Source organism: Diadema setosum, chromosome 4, assembly GCF_964275005.1.
Source record: "Diadema setosum chromosome 4, eeDiaSeto1, whole genome shotgun sequence".
Lineage (NCBI taxonomy): Eukaryota > Metazoa > Echinodermata > Echinoidea > Diadematoida > Diadematidae > Diadema > Diadema setosum.
In genome coordinates this window covers 46,455,215-46,478,577 of record NC_092688.1, presented here as the reverse complement: position 1 = coordinate 46,478,577, position 23,363 = coordinate 46,455,215, and the positions used below count along the sequence as shown (strand labels likewise).

The window sequence follows — 23,363 nt, the reverse complement described above, 5'->3', positions numbered from 1 at the left end:
TGGGATCAAAGAAAGACCTCCGATCATAGTCCATATTGTGTAGTAGGTCCATGCTTGCATCAAGTTTATCAAATGCATTTAGGAGGAACAGGTAAAATAAATACAATGTAGCAGCGAATATGAATAAAATGTATGGTTTTGCATTACATAGATTTTGTATATTCTGTGTCTATTACAACTCATGCAGCTACTTGTAATTGGCATATATGCGATATTACATGCATTAAACAACCATTTGTATCATCAAAATGCATGCCAAGTACATGTATTAGAGTTATGGCATATATATCCATGACAATGGTTTGAGTTATTGTAGAATTATTGTGATGCATACCATTGTAAAACATTCACAAAAGAGTCCCGTCTTGACCCAGAATTCTCTTCAAGGCGCATCTGGATGAAAGCAATCTCTGTTGTACAAACTGTACCAGCAGAATATGATTGTTTGCAACGAGTTCAGTGAATTGGAAAGGAGCGCCCGTAGATTGAAAAATTCAAGAAGACACTGCCATACATTGTACTTTTATTGGCAAATAGGCAAGCACCTGTTCAATTTCGTGTCCACAAATTTGCTTGATCGAATTGAGTATTGATTGGGGCATTTTGTGGCGGACAGAATGTGTGTAAACAAAGGATACTTGCCATCCTATGAGCTTGTTACCACATTTGTATCATTGGGTTTTTTTACTGTGTATACTTTACGCTCTGATAATGGTAATGATAATATTAAAATGTCTAATGTACAGTTATACTGGGTTTGTTTGTTTTTTTATTAACATTCTATTGTACATACTGCTTTCCTTTCATTGCTTGTTTTCCCCTCATGTCATAGTGGAGTTCAGATACAAAATTTTTAAAGAAAAATCAGTGTTTGTTCAAAGTGGTCGTGATTATTCTGGACAATCAATTCTAAAGATGCTCAACAACAACAAGTAGCAGCGGAACTATGATCTATACGATACGAGTTTATGAGCTCTTGCCAGAGATGGCAACTGTTACTTTTTGGCAGTATTTTTTTTACTGATATTTATTTTTTTCTGATATTTATTCTTTTCTTTTCAAAAGTACTGCAGGATGCATGGAAAATATTGTGTTTCCCATTTTGTATTACTTCACATGTCTATATCAGGGAAGATGGAAAAACAGTTTTTTTTTTCACCAAAATATGCCCCTTCAGCATTGGGAATACTGCCGTGTCATTTACAAGGTTGGCACCCCTATCTCATATCTTATTCTTGCATATTTATTATTCGTTTTCATATATTCTTTTCCCCTCTCTAGAGCCGTACACTGTTCGGGAGGCCAGGATTCATGTGCGCCACGTGAGAGATCTGCTCAAGTCCCTGGACCCCTCGGATGCCTACAATGGAGTGGACTGCCAGTCCCTCTCGTCCCTCTCCACAGTCCTCAGTGAAGGTACGGTGTCTGTTACGACCCTTACTGGGCATTTTTTGCCAGAGCGCTCTCTTCGCTCATATAGGCACAAACTGCATGTCTGGCAATTTATTGTCGATGAATAGAGATTACCTAATCCCCGTGATCCCTATTGTGTGTGAATACCATGGCCTTCCTGTTGGACTAACCCTACCAACAGACAAGGCCCCCATGTCACAGGGCCAGTCAGGAGATATCTTGGGGTTCTGCATTCACCATAATGTATCTAGTGGGTCGAGTTTTTTGTGAATCAGGACTTTCAGACAATTTTGTGCCAGGTTAAAATTGCGATTGTAGAATGCATTGCTAAATGGAGAAATGTCATATTTGTGTATGTCACATCTATTTTGGGATCAGAGTTAATATTCTTGCATGTTTGATACCCCTTTCAGGTAATCGCGGTTCAATTATCCGCATCCAAATAATGCGGATGAAGTAGTCAAAATCGCGTTCATATATCCCATGAAGTGCGCACTACTTTTACGAGCACCCGTTCATATAATGGTGCGAGTTATTTGTGCGAGTTATTTGTCATGGTTACTGCGCACGCCTCTATAATGACGTAATGTTTCTGGTGAATATCCTCACGTGTATGCACACCTCTCGCGCGCTCAAGCTCAGCAATCAGCGGTTGTGCGGGAAATCGAGTGACCTTTGACCGAACTGTGGAATGTTAGTGCGGATAAGTCGTAAAACGCGTTCATGTATTCTCGATCTACTCCTCATGCTGCAATTATGCGCATAATAGCAGCATAAAAATAATGCGCACTTTTCTACTCCTCTCCCGTTCATGTAATCGAAATTTTACGACTTGTGCTCCTATTATCCGCATCCACGATTACCTGAAAGGGGTATAAGATTCATGAATAGCACCCGACTCGGGAAATTTTGGAAAATAAAAACCTAACAAAATATTTGTGGTATACAGTACCGTTAAGACTGACCGTCCACACTACCAGGTGCTCTTCAAATACTCCCAAGCTGTGGGGACAATTGTGTTCTGGGCTGTGCTTGGTGCTGAAGAGGTGCTCGCCACCTTCAAAGTTGGCACCCCCTTTGATAAATTCATCCAGGCGTTATCAATTATTGTGCCAGTCTAAGGTCACTCTCCCTTCCAAATTCTGTCCCCAAATGTGATTTTCTCAAGGACACTGGGAGCAGCATCCTTGAGCATTAACACTATGGTTTTACATGGCAAGGAAAGTCCCACACTACAGGGCTTTCCCTGCTATGCAGGATGTAGAGTGTACGTAGGGTGAGGGACATCCCTACATCCGAGTGTGCTTGCTAACATCACTATAAGGTCAAGTGTGGAAGGATTACTGAATGCTCATAAAAAAGCTTGGCATGAGAAATAAAGTGGCTGGACACAGAACAGTTACATTCACTATTTCATTCACAAGTACCATCATATTGTCATTATTCGGGGTTTCTCTTTCCCCTCATGAAGCTTGGTACGTAAGTACAATCAGTGAATCAAATTTTGCCCCATGACAGATTCTGGCTAAAAGTTCAGGCATCTTTTATTTTGCTTTTTTTTCTCTCATTTCTGATCAGTTATGCCAGTTTTCATTGTCAACATTTTGCCCAAACATGGTTGGTTCACTTTGTGATATTGTATCACCAGTAGGCTTTGTGAAGAAACTTGACCTACATGTATTCAAGTGATTATTCAGTTTTCATTTTCTTTTTTTTTGGGGGGGGGGGGGTGGTTCAAGATGACAGTTAGGTGAGCGGAACTGAGAAATTTGATTTTATAGTCTGAGGAAAGAATCTTTCCCAATGTAATCATGATGTCACTGAAACTTTTGCACACCATGGCAGTAAGGATCAAATCAAAGCCTTCTTTGAATCTCTGAGCCTGATATATCAATGACACCTTCATGTCCTCCTAACCCAAGGCCATCCAATTTTCAGCATGAATGTTCCACATTCGTTATCATTCTAATAATGTGATGCACATACCCTATAGTAAGTTGTCCTTCTAAAGCTGCAATGATCTAATTTGGGTATACATGCAACCTTTTCTGTTCTTTGCCAGAGTGAGTACACTTCTTAGAGGTATGATGAGTGAAGCAGCCGCCATTTACTATTCAGTTTTATTTGAGCAAGAGAAGAGGCCCAGCAAAGTTGATCCCCTTAATAAACGGTTAAATGGAAATCAGCTCCATATCCCCATCTCTCAGCACTTAAAGATTTGGACAGGGGGGTAAATACGCACCCCATATCTCACATAGCCTACCAGTTCTGTTGATCCTTTGTTTGAACTTACCTCAGGAGAGTGGGGACTTCTGCAAGAAATCCTGTTGTTTTGATCCGGATGCTGACGGAGTGATCGATTTGAAAGGGACCCAAGTGTTCCTTAAAGCTCCAGTTATAGAGTGGGTATTAATAGGAATATGTACCATGAGATAGAAGCTAAAGTTTGTGCTAAGTGGAAGATAATGGACATCGTCGTATGTTCTTGATCCTGCTCAGTAGTATTTATGCATTCGTGGTGCAATTACTATCCCCACCTATATTTGGTCTTTTATATAATGGGAAAGGAGATGATTTAGCCAGAACTGCAACTTCGTAACACATTTCTCGTTGCCATTCACAAGTTGGTAATGAAAGGGTTTGCAAGTTCAGTATGAGAGTGATTTAAAACCTGAAATATGTTAAAACGGGAAGTAGCCCTCGCTTGTCTAACATCCTTAAGGATTCCAAACGGAAATGGGTTATTGGGGTTCACAAATACGATTCATGTGGTAAGTATATCACAACATAAGATTCAAGGTCAGTGTGACATTTGCTTGATGAACTAAATGCCTTCACCATATGCACATATTTGAATGTGCCATTGGCATTCAAAGATTAACAGGCAAATTATGCTACCCCCTCATGGCTTGCTCCAAGTGACTAGCAATAGTGTGCAAATCGTATCAACTTGGCACATTATGCAGTACTGTGAAGAAGAAGAGGTATGAGAATAAGATAAATTTCAGACTAGATCTTATTCCTCACTTGGTATAATGAGGGCAAGTTGTCATCTTTAGTGAGGACAGCTTTTCTTTTTCTTTCTAAATTATTCACTTTTACTCAATGTGCTCTTATGAAATCATGAAAACATGAAAACTCTTTATCACCCTGCCTTCCTACAGAAATGTTGAGAATGATTTAATGAATGTTTACACACGTACGAGAGTACAGTTGAACTTCTATTATCCGGCCTCCCTTTATCCAGATCTCTCTATTATCCGGACGCAATCTCGCCGTGATTTTGCCCAACTCCTTGAGAACTCCTACACAAACACACATGAATTACATATTACTTCCAACATGATTAACATACATTACATCAAATTTCCTTCCAAATTGCTTACCCTCAGACATTTTAACATCCCCAAACATCCCCAAATGTAACAATGAAAAGGTTGCAGTATACACATTACTACATGTGGTACTACAATGGGCTACATCAGTACATGTGTATGTATGTACAAGTGTACATGTATAAAGCATTGAGTCTCCCGTATCCGGCCAAATCCCTTATCCGGATGAGCCCCGCTCCCGACTTGTCCGGATACGAGAGGTTCAACTGTACTTGCTTTTTTAATTTCATCAGAAGTATTCATGCTAATTGTGACTTTTTAAAAATTATGACAGCAGACTTGGGTTGCAAATATCCAGAATAAATCTCCATGATTATAGGTTGTCTAAGTGATGGGCCAGATCAATGTGTTTTCCATTTGACTCTTACTACATACTGTGCAGTATCTGAGCACTTAGCAATTAATACCAAAGATGTGCAGAAGCAGATTTCAGAATCATAGGCTGCATTTATCTAACTTGAGAGAGAATCACGTTTCAAAACACGTTTGGAATGGTGTTTGTGCATGTGGTTTAAAACACTATTCTGGGGATGCCGCATTTATCTAACCATTATACAATCACGATTCGAGTGTTGTCACTGCGCAGCTGCTTTGCGCCATTCGACCTGGGAAGTAAAGGTCAATTGTGTACCAGCAAACATGCCTCATAAGTTACACACAAATACTATGTAATGGGCAGAGAGCACAACCAGAAACAGCTGGGATTTGACCTTGAGATATAAACATGTTTCAAAACGGCATTGCGTTTATCTACTCTCAGAACGGCGATCATGGTCTCAAATGCGTTCCAAAACTGCATTTCTAAACGTGTTTGAAAACACCTTTGCGTTTATCTAACCCCTGAAAATGCCTCAAACGCCTTTAGGATCATGATTCTGCATCAGAAAATTTTTAGATAAACGCAGCCGTGATCACAAGTCAAGTTCTTGCATCAGTCAAAAACTGCTAAATGACTTCCCCTCTGTTTGAACCGCTCATAGTCTCTCTTCCAGCGAGTCAGACGACGCTCGTCAAGCTCAGCATGTGCTCGAGGCCCATGGAGATTCAGCGTGGTGTATCCCCTTTCATTGTTGCTAATCCCAGTGAATCCCATTTCAGCTGAAAATATCCCTCAGACGATACGCATGGGAAGAGGAGTAGCTAGGTTAAGCCTAGCCTAGTACCCTATTCTCATTTAGTAATTCATGCTTTTTTTTTTCCCCCTGCCTGTCAGCTCAGGGCAGCTTTTCGGGAGAAGCCTGATTTTGTTTTTTTCTTATTCTGAATTACATTTTTTGTGTGTATGTGATTATTGTATTTTTTTTTTGAAATGCAGTATGGATAACAATTAATGATAGTGATGATGAAAATAATTATGATAGTAATAACTTTATTGTATTTTCTAGGAATGGAAGAAATTATGATCTGAAGCTCAATTTGATTCGAGCAGACTGTCATCATGTCGATTTATTTCTGCATGAAAGTGAGGAATAGGTGAACAGTGGAAGCAGAAAAATGATTAGACTCTGTCTCATTGGATGAACTAATCAGCATTTGACTGTGAGAAATAGGATTACAAGACAATTTGGGCAGGTCATTGTAAACCAAATTTCCAGGGGCAACTAAACTCATCATCAAAAAGTAAAGTGAATAGATGCTTGGCTATTAAATTTATTTGACTCTTGCCCATTTGAGGGGATTTTGTTTTTTCATTTATTGTCAATATTTTTAATCCTTTTTATTTACTTTCTCATTGTTAGTTGTAAAACAAGGCCCAAAATAAGGCCCGTGCTAATATATTTAAATGAGGCCCCAAATTAGGCCAATTGCCTTTTTATTGACCTCTTCACTTAAATGATTACTTTGTTTCATCTTTCACATTGTCATGCTGTAATGTCACACTCATCCATGTCTCATTCAGTGAAAATGAATGAAGGAATGAATAAATGAAAAATAGGAAAAATCATAATTTTGAAATTATTCTTATGCCAGGAGTCTTGGAAGAAGACTACAGTAAGCTCTCCTAAACAAGCCTGCATCCAGGAATGAAACATAGCTCGTCTCTAATGTGCCCCATTCCGTCCCAGGCACGGCCGGGCCATTCCATGTGGCATGAAGGGTTAATTGGGATGGCGGATACTACATGTAGCTTGCCCCTCCTCACAGGTAGAGCATCCCAAGGTCAAATGCTTGAGCAGCATTAATGACACCTCCCAAATGAGAGCACTCAACATTAGCTGTCATCTTACACAGGGAGAAAAAAAAATGAGAAGATGTGTTTAACCCTCTGACTACTACTGCAACAATATACCAATGGCAGTGCATACAGGCATGTTGCTTATGGCAGTGAAAGACTTGATTTTTCTCGAGGCAAAAAGAAAAATGGTTTATCTTTTCAGTGAGAAATGAGTCTGCTAATTACAGGTTATCATGCACCATGAAGCAACACACAGTGACAATCCTGTTTGAATTAATTACTGGATTTGATAACTGGAACTACACCAGTGAACAGTCTTACACTTGAGTCCCATTGGACAGTTCCAGCACACTTATTGTGATGTCATATTTCACTTGACATTGAGATCATAAAATCATTCAAAAAAAAAAGTATGTACAAAAGATGAATGTACAGTGTATTATAACCCATCGAAGACGAGTGCCGAGAATACACGGGCAGGTGTTTATGGGACATGTGTGTTATAGCAAAATCAACCCATCTTCAATGGGTTAATTTTGGAGGTACAGTGAATCTTTCTGTTAATTTGATTCGTATAATAGCTTTGGTTGGGTAAAGCAGACTTCACAACCGTTCTGAATTTTGACCATTCCCAGCTTGACAATTTTGCTACGTACCCCTCTGGGAACAGCTTTTTCTTTCCGACTTCTGAGCCAAATCATCCCTATTTTTCAGGTCAGAAAGATTGGGCGGTCCAGTAAAGGTTATTCATGGTTTCAAAGTATTGCCTTTCTTTCAAAAAACTCATGATGTGCATGACTTCCTTAGCTGAACTGGCTTACTCGTCTTGTGACGTTATGGCTTTCTGAGCTGCTCTTTGTTGAGGTTACAATTGCCACTAGATTCCCAGCTTCCCAGAGTGTTTTTCTTTCTACATGAGCAAGTTATTTTAGTTGTGTGGTGACTGCATTTGAGTAGATTACTTTCTTCAGTCTTTTTTTCTTGTGGTCATTCTGGTTGTGATCACCGATGCAGTCATGATTATTCTTGTTGTACTTCACTTATAGTGCTTTGATACATTACCTTTGCAAAAGTTTGGTATTGTTACAGCTTTTGTCAAAGGTTTGATCACAAAAAGTGCTCTGAGAGAGCCAACTGGCTAGCTAAATGGATTCAAACTGATCAACATCACATGTACTCACAGATAATAGACCAAATTGCACCGGCTAGCAGTGAGAAATATGGAGGAGGTAAAGGGAAAACACAAACAAACAGTAATGCCTACTAGAGCAAAGTTTGAGTCCTAACATTACATAAATTAATACATGAATATCACATCTATAGATCAATAGATAGAGAAAGAGATAGATAAATAGATTGATTAATTGATTGATTAAGGGACATAACAACGTTTGTGCCTCTTGTTATGATAACTGTGTGTATCCATTTTGTGTAAGCCGTGTTTACGGTGTATCATGTACTGGTATAGTGCACCCTCTTCCCCTTAACCCGTTATGTGGGGACACTTGACCGTGTCTTAATATAGTACCATAACAAACTGTAGTACGGAGGCCCCCACATCTTATTGCGTTGTGTTTGTCTCCAAATTGTTTCCACTGTGCCATGTGACATTGAGTGTCTGTCTCACTCGGCAGGATGCCATTAAACCATTTCAATTCCTCCTGGTGTTTTGCCGTGTCGTCCTCATCCTCTTCTTCCTCCAACTCCATCCTCCTGTTCTTTTTTTCTCCTTCTTTATCCTCCTCCCCCTCTCCAATCATTTTTCCTCTTTGTCTTCATTTTCGTCTTTCTCTTGTATTGTCTTTGTCTAATCCTCTTTTTCAATCTCTTCTCTTCTTCTCATCCTTCCACTTCTGCCCAATCCTCCTCCTCCCTTCACCTCTTCTTCCTTTTCTTTTCTCTCTAATCCTTCCCCTCTTCCTCCTCCTCCTCTTTTCCTGCTGCTTCTTCTTCTTCTTCTCCTCCTTCTTCTTCTATCTTTCCTCTTCTGCTCCCTCCCATGTCTTCTCACCCCTCCTTTCACCCCCTCCCCCTCCTTTCACCCCCTCCCCCCTCCTTTCACCCCCTCCCCTATATCCTCCTACACCTCCTCCCAACCCTCCCTCCCCCTGTTCTCTCCACCTCCATCTTTCTCTTTCAGTGTGTCCTCCATCTCTCCTTCCCCGTCTCTTCCCTACACCTCTCCCTTCCCCCTCTTTACCCCCCCCCCCTTTTCTAAAGTCTACTCTATAAGTGGTGCCTCCTTTGGTATTTCTATGGCATGTGCATGGATGATACCCAACACATGTCATGCAGCTCGCCTGTGGAGTACTGTCGGTCAGACTCGCTGGTAAACTCCTGTATCGTGTAAAGGATGTTTTTATTGCAGCGCAGCTGATCGCAAATACAACACTACGGAGTGACATGTTCAAGACATCACTCTCATTCACAAAGAGCAAAGGTTCATGGACGTGGGTACATTTGTTGCAACTTCATATTCATGTCAAGTAACACATAAACGTATCTTGGTTAAGCAGTCAAAGAGTAGATGAAATCGGGAGGGGGGGAGGCGTTTTGTAAAACATTTTGTCAGATATTCTCTTTGACAAACTGTTAAAAGCTACTGAAATCCTTGAATCTTATTGGCTGAGAACAAATTTGTGCGACAAATGTGTTGGACAAAATGCTTCACGAATGCCATGAATGGAAAGATGTATGTGTGCGCCACGTATTCATGTCGGGATCAGTCAGTATTTGTGCGTGTTAAATTTGCATAGAACCCGACTCTCAAAATTTGGGAAAATTAAAATCTCGCAAAATGTATGTCACATGCATTATCAGAAAGAAAGTTGAAGATCCAACAGAGTACTGGTAACTTAAAATTTTGAAATCTTAGTTTTAGACAAATATTTAATTTCTAATTCAAATTGTCTTGTGTGACATTTTTCTAATCAGCTGACAGGAAAAGAAACAAGTCTTCACCAACTTCAGACGTCGTTGACTGCACGCCACCCGAGTTCATCATGCCCTCGTCCAAAGAGCGCCCTCTACTGCCGCTCCAGCCAATCCACAAGGAGAACAGGTCACCGCAGTGCCTGAAGGTCCTGACGCTGTCCGGCTGGAATCCGCCTCCGGGCACGAGAAAGATGCATGGTAAGAAATAAACCCTAAGAGAATCAAAGTTAGACTGTCCAGTGTATGCTTGGACACCAGTAGGATTTTTATAAATTTTGATGAATTGCAAATGTACGTGTCAATGTCTGCATTGAGACTTTTGCATTGCAAAGACAACACCATACTTAAAAAACATTCCAGGCTGTATAGGTTACATAGTGTTATCTGTTAATGTTACTGTTAACATGATGTAAAAGGGATGGTATAGTTTTGGTTGAGACCTAACTTCAGGTTTCTAACATTTTGTGGTGAGATATTGAGAAATCTCTTGTGAAATGTGAAAGAGGATGTAAGTCCAAGAAGAATGCTTATTTATTTGATAAAAAATGGTTTTGAAATGGCTGAAATATCCAAAATTGAGTGTCCCTATTAAAAGGTGGGACCCACCTTTTATTACAATCGCTTTGTTTTACTTTGCTTTTGGATGCCTCGGCCATTCTAAAAACTAATTTCCATCAAATAAACTTTAAATTCCTCTTAGAATGGTATGCTCTGTATTGTATCATATTAAAGTGGTTTCTTGGTATCTCGCAAAAAGTTAAAAGCCTAATCCTCGGCTCCACCAATACTATACAACCTATACCGTCACGTTGAGATCCTTTCTCTCTCTCTCTCTCTCTCTCTCTCTCTCTCTCTCTCTGTGAATGTTATGCAACAGGAGATTACATAGTGAAAAGGTCTCAGCTTATTCAACAGTTCAATTAAAGGAGCTCACAGAGGACTTATGTAACTTCATCTTACAGTGATAGCACTCTACAAATTAACCACTAACTCATCATGTGATGAGGTTCCAACTTAACCACACTACGTCCTATTAGACTTCAGGAGAAGATTATGGCTCTTTGTTGTCATGACAACCACTCATCCCATCCTCCGTCTGAGACTTCTGAACACAAAAATGCTATTTCTCACAAAGTTAAATGATTGACTCAAAAGATTGCTTTGGGAGATATTTTTCTGTGGATGAAGTCAGTTCTTGATAGCTAACAAATATGAAAAACTCATCCTTCACTTCCAGAATTGACAGAAAATGTTGTCAGCGTTAGCTAGTTCACTGGCTTGATTAACAATGTTAAAGAGATGATATAGTATTGGTGGAGATGAGGATTGGGCTTTAAACTTTTTTGCGAGATATCAAGAAAATACTTGTGAAATAGTACAGAGTATACCATTCTAAGAGGAATTAAAAGTTTATTTGATAAAAATCGGTTTTGGAATGGCTGAGATATCCAAAAACAAAGTAAAACAAAGCGATCTTGATAAAGGTGGGTCCCGTCTTTTATAAGGATTGCTCTGTTTTGGGTACCTCGGCCATTTCAAAACCAATTTCCATCAAATAGATGTTGACTTTAACTTGGAATTACATGCTCTTTCATATTTCATGTGAGGTTTCTCATTATCTCACCCAAAAATGTTAGAAACCTGAAGTTAGGTCTCAACCAAAACTATAAATCCCTTTAAGGACTTGCCTCATTCGTGAGACATTCCGAGCTTCTTACATCACACTTCATGTGACACATTTGGCCCCGAACCAGCTGTGATTGTTCACTATTACAAAACTGACCCCCTACCTCATTAACCAGGTGACCGATGACATCTTGCACAATGCCCAATTATTTTGAGGTCTCCATTCGGCTCCTGACCTGCAAACGCATTTCTCAAGCATATTCCTTTCAAATTCTCAGTTTCCATAACGGTCAGAAAATGAAAATAATCCCTTAATGTTAGTTTGATAGTGAATTACCTCGTGTGGGTGGAATGACTCAACAAGTTTCATTCATGATGTTTATTTAAAGAGATGCTAATTAATTGAGGTGATTCCTGTCATTCGCATGCCCCATTTTTCTTGTTTCATTTATTATCGTTTCTATTATTATTCAAGTGTCAGTTTCATTTTATGGTGGATGTTCTCAGAGTTAATGTATCCTGAGATGTACCTGATTATACTTACTAGAATGTTTCTATCCAGTATTTATTATCATACTTGATTACTTACTATTTTTATTGTCAGGAAATACATATTTCCCTAAGTGTCTTCTTCAGTGCATTCTCAAGTGAATATGTCTGTATGGACTCGAAGATGGAAATAAAATTCTAGAAAAAAAAAACAACAACAACCCTGTAATAAAGATGACATTGTAGGAAAATGATTATGCACCATTTAAAATCTGATGGGCCATTCGATTTAAAAATAGTCAGTTTGTGATCCTGTATTCAAAACCATTTTTGTGACAATTGATCCACTTTTATAATGGGTAGGGAGGTTTCCTAAAGAATTCATATTTCTTTGTGTTTTCAATTTATCAATTTTGTGGATGGTACTGGAAGATATATAAATCTGTATAATGTTGATATCTTGTTGCTAGGTGACCTGATGTACCTGTATGTTGTCTGCTCTGAGGGCACTTCTTACCACCTCACAGCTTCGACACGAGGATTCTACATCAACCAGTAAGTCTTCTTGGATGCATTTTTGGATCCATTCTGTTAGTTGATTGATTTGTGTTAATTTGAAGAAATGGCCCAAATTTCATATGTAATATTCGATTTGTTTTCAGTGTCATTTTAGTTAAACTTATACATTGATGTTCAAGTAATGAGCAGATTCTTATAGTATATATTCACTTTTTTTGTTTCCTTTTTTAAAGTAAGCTTGTACTTGCGTCTTCTTATTAGCTTCAAACAGAATGCACAAACGCATCCAGTTTAAAATCATGTCAAAACACCCAGCTAGCTCGCAATCAGTACACAATCAAAACTATCTCTTGAGAAATCCAAGACACTGCTAGTTTGTGGGCAGCACTTGAAAGTACCGAGAGGTCAGTGACCCAAGCCTGAACGAAGGCTGATGTCATACTATTGCCAACCTTCCTGCAATCATGTCAGGGAACTCACCCACCCAAACTCATTGTTATTTTCATTATTGAAGAAAAGTGCTCACCAAACGGCGTGTATCTCACTGATAGACCTAAAAGGTGAGATGTCCATGTAGTGAGCAAATAATCGACTGCGAGGGTGATGGCACAAACATCACCGAGGCGATGTCAGATTGTATCCATTGCCCGAGAAATAGGAGATGATTATTTGCTTAATATCCCACATAGATTTACAAACTCAAGTTTGATAAAAATGTACATTCCATCAACCTCACAGATTTTAATTTTATAATCGTGCTGAATGTTTACAACACAGGTGGTTGTACTGTACAACCATGGTCTGCAGCACAGCGGCAGTAGAATGAATGAGACTAATGTTAGATCTAAGACAATAACAAGTGATAATGATTTATTGACAATTGTGTGATGTGAACGGATGTGTGCCACTAGAACTTGCTAGCTACATGCATGGCCAATGGGTGCAAGCAAGACCTTTATCGATTCCAATCGCGGATACGTAAAAAGCTAACAAAAAAGACTTATCACATATATGTGATAGTATCTGGCATGGATGTTGGGAGAAAAATATCTCTCGATCACATAAATGTTCCAAATTCAAGTAATCCCATTGGTCAAATATGGGATATTATTAATAATACAACTTTGTTACAATGCAGTTCACTTTTGATAAACAATAACAAAATGTAGGTGCAGCTGTCCTGAGAATGAAAAAACAGACAAACAAACAAACAGTCTTCATTGAATGGATGAATCTTTGATGAGTTGAGGTAAGCTGTGTTTAATTTTGAGCAGGTGTGCAAAACCGTTGCCACCGCAACCAATGTCCTCCTTTTTCAAGAGAAATCAATTAGAAAGCGATCACATCTGCAGATACGTGATACTCCACAAAAAGACACGATTCTGCCTTCCCAATTTAAATAGATGCCTTCCCGATTTGAATGGATGCCTTTGTCGCTATACCATCATACAGGATGAGGTTACTATCTGTTTCATCATGCATCCATGGGGATTTAATGATATACATCAATAATTTTTTATTCAAGAGAATTTCCCTGTTTGGAGGTGTGTTAACATGCAGGCTTTAGTTCTAGATTAAACATCTTTGATCTGTTATGCCATGTCCTCTTTAATAAAAGATTATAGTTGAGCCATTTTGAAATTGTTAGCAATCTATAGATATGCAGTTTACAGCTTTTCCCCCTTTTTAGGCAGGTTAATGGCATTGAAGGGGCATCCTGAATGCATGTGAAAGTACCTTTTTATGGCAAGCTCTTGTGTAGTTGAGTTTTGTGTAAGAATGTTGTGTAGAAACTAGTTTCAAGGTGAAATTCAGGTTAAAAATAGATGATTGCAATAAACGTATGGAGATTCTCTGAGTAATGCCAACTGGTTTCCAATGATAGTCATAGTTTTATATTTGCTGACATTGTCACTCAGAGCTGACATGATATCCTCACCCCCTCCCCCCCCCAAAAAAAAAAAAATGATATCTGCAATAATGCTTGTGAGTAATAGTGTTTGAAAAGCAGTGTCTCCTCAGGGTCACTGGTCAGTGGTAAGTGCAACCGGACAGATAGAAGATGGCCAGGGGTCATCTGTCCAGACATGAGTGATGTGTGGTCACCCCTTTTTCCATGTGGCTTAGTGTTGAGTAACAGACAAGAATTCATGGGGGGGGGGGGGGGGCAGGGAGAGAGAGGCAGTCTCAGTGGCTTGAAAGGTCAGCTATCTTCAGTGTGAAGGGGGAAGAGAAACTCCTGCGGCTTCCCTCGTCTGTTAGCAGCCGTTCATCTTCCGAGGCTTTGTGCCAAGTCAATAGCCAATATTGTCATAGGCTGCAGTGTTACGAGGAAGAGGCAGCACAATGTGTAGGACCCCCTGAATTCAGTCTCTTTGTTTTAAATCTTATTCTTTCCTGACAGCATGCACTCACACTTACTTTCACTCCCTTGATAAAGTCACATTTATCGCGGGATGGTGTTTAAGTGACATAATAATTGCTAAGTGTATCAGTCATTAGATTCCCCCCTCCCTACAAATACACTTCTGAAACACAATAATGTTTTATCAGATAATGAATTAGTGCAGTCATATCTTTTACAGACATATATGTCAGCTCAGTGAAACCTTTCCGTTGATATTGATTCTATTTATGTTTATACATTTGTATTTATATTTATATTTCAGTAATGAAAGTGGAAACCCGCTCCATTCTCAAGTTGTATTCAGTGTGTAGAATAAAACAGCTTAAATAGAACAGGGAAAGTGTGAACTAAAGTTTGACTACAGGAGGAGCTGATGATATCATAATCTCAAAACTTTCCCATTGGTTGGTACAGACATGTATGACCACAATTCAAGTTTGGGTATTATAACTTTCAATGTGAATGTGGGGTGAACATAATTTTCTCTCGGCTACTAGATTGTTGCCCAGAACAGAGAAATGAGTGGTCGTAAGAATAGCAATGGCCTGAACAAGATTCAGCTTTACTTCAGATTCAGCTTCAGCCAACAGCATTCACAAACGTGTGATGTTTAGTTTGACAACTATGTTTAGTAATTGCTAAATTTGAAATGATAATAGCGCATGAATAATACCTTCTGAAGTGCAACAACTTCTGATTTTCATAGAACCCACATAACAAATCAAGCCAAATGTCAATTAGCTTTGAAGTCAGCAAGTTTTGTATCACTTTGTCGTTTGTTCATTCATTTTTAAATCATTTGATTTATTTTTCTGTCGTGGTCTCCCGAAGTTTGTCGACTTAAAACATTATTTAGCAGGTAATGTCTGTGCTCTAAAAAGAAGAAAAAAAATATTGTAAGTTAACCTTTCTGAAGAGAGGGGGTGTGATGTTGAGATGCAAATGATGTTACACAAGATTGATCAAATGCATCAAAGGGAATTCCATTGTCTGGATGACATTGTGGAGTGGATGCTGGGGTAAAACTCTACAGAGGAATCATGTGAGAGGGATAATTATTTCCAGGCTCTTTATTCAATCACTGCTCAGGGAGGATTACCCGCGTCTTGGGTCATTTCATGCTGTAATCACCACCACAGGATGTGGGGGGAAAATGTAGAGCACCGCAAGTAGAGCAGTACAGTTGTCCCCACTTTAGTGGGACTCCATCTTACCTCGGTGCTTTTAGATATTGTATCCAGCCTTCTTGAACAAGGTAGCCACAGTATCTTTTGTGACACAAGTGTAAAAGTGGGTGTCTGGCAGTGGTAGTGTAGTAATCATGTCAGGGCTCTCAGAAAGAATTAGTTCTAATGCTGTAAAATGCCACCCTACATAAATTACACTGTTTACCAATTCTGGTACATTTGAATGATTCTCTTTTGGATTATATCATCCCTGAACTAATTTCAATCAGAGCCCTTCCACTTTGATTAATGGTAGAAGTGATTTGAATAAATTAAAATTAATTTGAATACTAAATTTTAAAAATGCTTCAGATACGATTTGAAGTACCAGTACTCATTGCTAAATTTTTTGAAGATGAAGAGTGTATTCAAAGAAAGAAAAAAAAATACCCATGTGTTCATGGAGAAAAAGAAAATTATAATTTTTTGCTGTGGTCAAAATATCACTTGCTTGTTTTTTTTATTAAAGGCAACTACAAACCAACTTAACTAGAAAAGGAATGAGATTCTCCGAAAGAAATTCAATGCAGTAGACCCTCTCATTTCCAAACCTAATGGTACATTACTGTAAAAGCAGAAATGTTCGTGTGCATTTTAATTTCGTAAATTTTGTGAGAGCCAAGATGCGCAAAATTAAACTACATGCGAACATTCTTGTCTACATTACATGGATGGGATGCCAGTGACAATCCGGAACATATGCCGTGAAAAGGCCGTCGTCGCCAATTTGCGAAAATTTTATGCTGCGAAAATGTCTTGATTAAGATTAAGAAAGAGCACAAGAAAGAAAGTGATCTGGAGGAAATCTACCAAGAAATAATGAAAGTGAAACAAAGTACAGCTAACAACTGTACTTGTCACATTTGATAGCCTTGCTGGCAAGTTTTAGGCTGATTATGTGATTTAAAGAGAGCTACAGGACATTCATGATGTACTAGACAGAAGGCATATTATATCAAAATGAGAGCTTATCGAATGAAGTAGGAAGGAATGGCTATCACATAGTAGAGGACATAGATGTACTAAAGCAGATAGTGACAGGTGCTTAACTTATGATGTAATTGAAAAAGATTGGATAAAATGTATGGAAGGACAGGTGATGTAAGACCCCATTTGCACTACTGCTGGGCTGGCCCAAATTGCGGTACTTGGGCCCGCAATTTTGCATTTACAGCAACTGTTTTGGCGTGGCCTAAAGTGAAAATATTTCAACATTTTGTCATAGTAGCGCTCTCCATGTAAACAAAGATATTTTTTCTGAAAACAGTGCAGTGCGATAGTGGTGCTTGGGAATTTTGTTCACTTACATATATTACTTCATGCAGCAATCTATTGAGTGTATTAAAGGCACTGCTATATCAAGCATTACAATTTTACCGTATTCTGCAAATTTCATCAGAAGTCGTGAACCCGCGCCCATGATTTCATATTGTAATGGTGTTGAGTTAGAAGCATACTTGCAAAAGCGACTTACCGAGTTGATCAACATAATTTACCGCAAAGAAGAAGACAGAACTAACCAATTTCTTTGACAATGGGAGGGTGGGAACACTACTTGCACTCAATATTCTTTTATCCACAAACAACAAAAATCTTTATTCCATTTTCAGGATTTCATCAGATTACCCTGGGGCTGCGAGTTTAGTTTTGGTAATCTGCATCACTGGTATCTCTGCTCATGATACTAGTACTACAAATTGCTCTTATCTGAAGTTGTGAAAACAATAAGGACATTTGGTGATTGAATGGAAGTGAAACCAGTCGTAAACTTTAAAGTGTCTGATAATTCATCACTAGTCATTTCGCGCCTTTAAAGGATGTATTTGTTGATAAATGAGCCCACTGTGTTACAACAACAGAAGTGAGAAGTTTCCACCAGTGGCCAGTGGTTGTAGTTTAGAATTCCCTCATGGCAACAGTTGCACGTTCGTGCGATCGTGCACGTATGCATGGAATGACCGCCTATCAATCAAGTTAAATGAAATGGGGGGGGGGGGAGGTAATGGAAAGAAAATCAAGCAAAAGCCTGTGCTTATGAAACTAGTTAGGTATCCCTTGTATATGGAAATGAAAGAGAGTTCGCAAGTTAAATTTCCTTTGTTTGTAAGGGGCAGTCTGTGATTTGGGCATTTTCTCCTTGACACAATGAGACGTGTACATGGTGTATTCTTTGAAGGTCTTTCAGTCGCAGCGGACGGGTGCAATTAACTCACTGTTTTCATTTTGACCTGACCTCGCTTTCCTCTTGAGTGAACACGTTTCGCACGAAAACCGCTAGAAAAGTGTCGCAGCAAAACTGCTGTAACTTTACTATTTATTCATATTTTTTGATAATCCAAACGGTTATGAAAAGTAAAAACCTCATTTTAACCTGCCATTATGTTACACTTTTCTAATAACGATGATAAAATATTCCAAAATGGAGCATAACTTCACTCTCAAAACGTAAAATAATTGTCAGAAATCGTTGCTAAAATTTCACATTTTGACTGCGTGAACAACAAAAAACTTTCAAGTATGTTACTAAGTATGTATTTCTTTACGGAACTCTTAACTATCACATTCGAAAAGTCATGCGTCCGGATATGTCTGGAAATAATCGAAAGAGGTGCACTTTCTACCTTCGTTCCGAGCACGAAATTTCATAGTCATTCGCACACGGGAAGACAGGGTACAGTCCCACGTACCCACATCTTTGTTGCTCTCACGTCACCTACATGTGCTTCAGTGCCGTACGGCACTGCAGTACTCTGATCGTAACTCGTACCGGGAATTCGTAGTTGTAATGTTACTTACTAGTGCAGTAAAATCTGCGTAAAGTCCGAATAATCCAATGTCCTGAATTTACAACTGGTATCATAGCTGATAGATATTCACATTTTGGCTACTTTCTTTTTAATAGGCCAGTTCTGATAACGTAAGTGCTTGTTTTCGAGGTGGCGAAGTCCCCTGCAGCACACTGCTACATTGTTATCAACACCACCCAGCCCACTCTCACAGCGTAGCATGCATGTGCAGTGTACTAGGCACCCACAGCATGCAGCCACCTCGCATCTCGCGCACTGACAGTACACTGCACTGCATCGACCAATCAGCTTGCTGGATCGAAGCAGCATGGGAAAGTCCATTCATTGCGCAAGCGCAAATCAGTTTTTCTTAGAATGTGACGTCATTATTCTCGTTTGCTGCTCCCGTACAATTTGAGATTTCGACAACATACCTCATTTATTTTCACTTGTAACTTCAAAAATAGGTCTTCGGCAAAGCGAACACCACCCTGCTAACGTCCGCCCATGTCTAATGAATATGTATGTCAAGTTTCATGAATATTAAGTGGTGCGACCAGATGTGTCTGGAAATAATCGGAGGGTAGTTTTCCGAGACAGCGAAACATGAAATGTTGAATAACTTAAAAAGTTCTCAATCGTTTCTCATGATTTTTTGTATGTAGATAGAAATCATGATTTTGCATTGATACTGAAAGTTTGAGCGATTTTGGTCAATGTATAGCGGAGATATGAGAAGGTGAAATTTTGGTGAAAATGAGAACGCCCGATTCGCACTGCCTCAATGACGGTTGAAAATTCAAAACGTTTCGTGGGTTTCGGGGGAGTTAATTATAGTCGTCCGCTGTGACTGTTTGATGTATTTGTGTTGGGTGGTTTCATAATTCACAGTGTATTCTTTCTTGGATGAAAGTGTCTTGTCCTGAACAGGACCTATTCAATCTCAACATTTCTTTTAGCGTGTACTTACCATCTTCAGGAGAGTGTGAAATGTAAATATTTTCATCCCTCAGATGTAAAATTGATGATTCATAACATACAGTGCACTTTGTTGCAACAAATGCGGTTACAACAATGTTCTTGGAAAAACAAAGTAAAAGTTCTGGTCAAAAAATTATCATCTATTTATCTTCATATACTTTACTGTTCAGCTATAACGAAATTTCACTAAAATGAAAGAAAACTTCTGGTCACGAGGAATTCATTACAACAGAAATCACCTATATTTGAAATTGTCACACTTATTTGAAACGTTAAAAAATTATGAAATTTGAAAATAATCTTCCCTCTTCTGTTTTATTCCTCCCCAGATCAACACAAGAAGTGTTCAACCCCAAACCAGCAGAGCAGAAACACCTCTCACACTCTCTGATTGAACTCCTCAATAAGGTCAGCCCCAGCTTCAAGAAGAACTTTGCTCAGCTCCTGAAGAAGCGGTAAGAAATTCCTCCAACCTTGAATAAATTGTGTGTGTCTGTGTCTGTGTGTTTGTGTGTGTCTGTGTGTGTGTTAGCTGTTGAGTAATACATGTAATTAGTGTGAGAGCTGCAGTATACTAATTGCTACTCAAGTGTATTTGCTAAGCAAACACAAACACTGATTTGTCTTTGAAAACAACACAGCTCTCCAAAGATTATTGGATAAATTAGTACCCCCAAACAAATTGCTGTGTTTTTCATGCTACTTAGTTGCTCAAGTGATTGAATTGTTTGAACCGAATGGTATACCTTCTTGTGCTAGCTAGCTAGATAGATAGATAAAATTAATGATTGATTTTTTTTTTTATCCAGTACTTTTGTTTGCAACAGGTGAAGCATGCTGTAGTTGTTATGTTGCATTGGTTTATGGTGTGTATATTGGTCTATGGTGTAGTGTAAGTGTATGTTGAATTTATTGTTGGTTTAAATGTTGTAAAGTATGCATATGTTGTGTTAGTTGGTGTATGCTCTCTCACCTGGTGTATGTATTTCTTATTGCTCAGTGTAAGTTGCATCAGTGAGTGTACGAGTTGGTGTGTGCTCTTTCAGCTGGTGCATTTTTTTGATCACTTGGTGTAACTTGCATCAGTCAGTGTACTAGTTGGTGTATGCTCATACAGCTGGTGTCTTCTTTTTTTTTTGTCACTTGGTGTAAGTTGCATTAGTTAGTGTACTTGTTTGTGTGTTCTTCGAGCTGATATAAATGTCTTTGTTTATCACTTGGTGTAAGTTGCATCAGTTAGTGTATTGCCTTGCTTATCATCAATAGATCCCAGCGACACCCATTCGAGCGAGTCCCAACCCCGTTCCAGGTGTACTCATGGCTGGCACCTCAGATGGAACACACCATAGACTCTATCAGAGCCGAGGACGGTGAGTCACTGTATATGCCATACATATTTCACGAGTGTAATAATTTGTGAATCTGGACCCTGTTTTATGAAGAGTTATGACTGATTATAAAGTTGATTTCTATCATAAGTCTATGGCAGCCTGTGTGGCAAGGACTAATACTCGATGATATCATGTTTTGATAAAACGGGGCCCTGAATTTGTAAATACTTTCCTGTGTCAGTTGAATTCGTGATCAAGAACCGCAGTGGTGGAATGAGGAGGGAGTATTATCTCTGTATGAGAAAAAAAAATGACATTTTCTAATCTGGGATATAATAATGCTACACATTTGTGTTACAGGAGGCAATATTTTTGCAAGTTGTTCATTTAGCAAACATTGGTAAATTGGTGAAATGCATGAAAATATAAAGAGCACCGCAGAATATACCGCATGTGCACTAGCAGACAAGATTTTATATCAATGCCTTGTTTTTGATAATGACAGTAATTATGTATAGTGAGGAATGAGGAACGAGAGTTCAGAGTTTAATCTGATTTCAGATTTTTTTTTTTTTTTCCCGCCCAGAACCCACTTCTCGACCTTTTGGCAGTTCAAATGCATTGAAATGTTCACAGTTTTATGCACTTCAGAATTTTTCTTTTTCAAAAGTTTAAGATTTTTTAGATTTTTTTCCAAGTACTCTCACACCCCTGTTACATAAAAACAGATTTCCCAAAGTGTGTGATTCTGCACAAATTGTTCATCACATGACGAGAATATCATATGTTGAAGTGATAGATTATTGACAGGCATCAAATGAGCTACTATTAGTTTAGAGTCATAATTTCACGAGACGGTCAAGATGTCATCCATCAAAAAAAGTTATTTTGCATTTTAACTTTGACAGCATACACGTCGAGACTTGGATACGAAGAGCACATACCAGGCCAGACGAGAGATTGGAACGAGGAGATCCAGACAACGCGTGAGCTGGCACACAAGAACCTCCCCGAGAGGCTCCTGCGAGAGAGGGCGATCTTCAAGGTCCACAGCGACTTTGTCGCCGCGGCAACGAGGGGCGCGATGGCTGTGGTGGATGGCAATGTGATGGCTATCAACCCAGGCGAGGATTCAAAGTGAGTTTTTGTCAGCTTTTGACACTTTTTTAACTATTTGCTTTTGAAGTTTATGTTCAGCAGTCACATCATTTGTGTGATGTTATTACTATTCAGAGAAGGAGTGAATCCACAAAGTTGAGAACCATTGATATTTGGTAAAATTATATCTTCGATACATCGACCTGCTGACCTTGCCATTGTGATTTGGTGTTAAGTATTTGTTTCAGTTTTTGGCAAGTTGGGATGACTTTATAGTGGTTGGTGATAAGGTATTAGAGTCAAGGTTAGGTTTAGGGTTAGAGCTTGGGTTAGGGTCAGGATTAGGTTCATGATTAGGATTAGGGTTAGGGTCAGGGGAAAGGTCTTGGGGTAACTCTCCAGGGGGGTAATTGCCCTAGACCTGTATTTGTCAAATAAAAGATAGAACTTTGCTTAAAAGCGTTCTTTTGCCCACCAAGCTGCGTAGTAATATGCTAAGATTGACAAACATACCCAGAATCAGACCTAGATAAGCAGACATCAATGTTGGGGCATGGGGTAATGTTACTGTTGAAGGGAAAGTGTAATATTTTTGTATTACTCTACCAAAGCTCTCGAGTTTATCTTTTCTGTCGTCTCTGTGTGTCTGTTACTGCCAGTTTGCTAAACATACCAATGCTCAGAAAAGTTTGAATGAGTATGTCTCCTTTTTTTTTTAATGGCCATTTCATTGTTTTTCAGGATGCAGATGTTTATATGGAACAACATCTTCTTCAGTCTCGGCTTTGACGTCAGAGATCACTACAAGGATTTTGGAGGAGACCATGCCGCTTACGTGGCTCCAGTAAGTCAGTCAGGGCAGGGGACTACGCATATCGGTAGATGATTGAAGGAGATAGCTTGTGCAAGATGCAACAAATTAAGAAATTGTGCGGAAAAGTTGCTGTTAATTTTTTTTTTTTTTAAACGAGATGTCGATGTT

General features: G+C 39.0%; 1 protein-coding gene across 1 annotated transcript in view; it reads left to right on the top strand.

Moving 5' to 3' along the window:
• Positions 1–23,363, top strand: part of LOC140228052 (clustered mitochondria protein homolog) — an 81,955-nt gene that overhangs the window by 30,708 nt on the left and 27,884 nt on the right. The window contains exons 4-10 of the mRNA XM_072308453.1: positions 1,282–1,416; positions 9,919–10,116; positions 12,504–12,588; positions 20,282–20,407; positions 21,219–21,322; positions 22,192–22,420; positions 23,123–23,225. Coding sequence (XP_072164554.1) covers positions 1,282–1,416; positions 9,919–10,116; positions 12,504–12,588; positions 20,282–20,407; positions 21,219–21,322; positions 22,192–22,420; positions 23,123–23,225 — 980 coding nt within the window. The remainder of the gene's footprint in view (positions 1–1,281; positions 1,417–9,918; positions 10,117–12,503; positions 12,589–20,281; positions 20,408–21,218; positions 21,323–22,191; positions 22,421–23,122; positions 23,226–23,363) is intronic.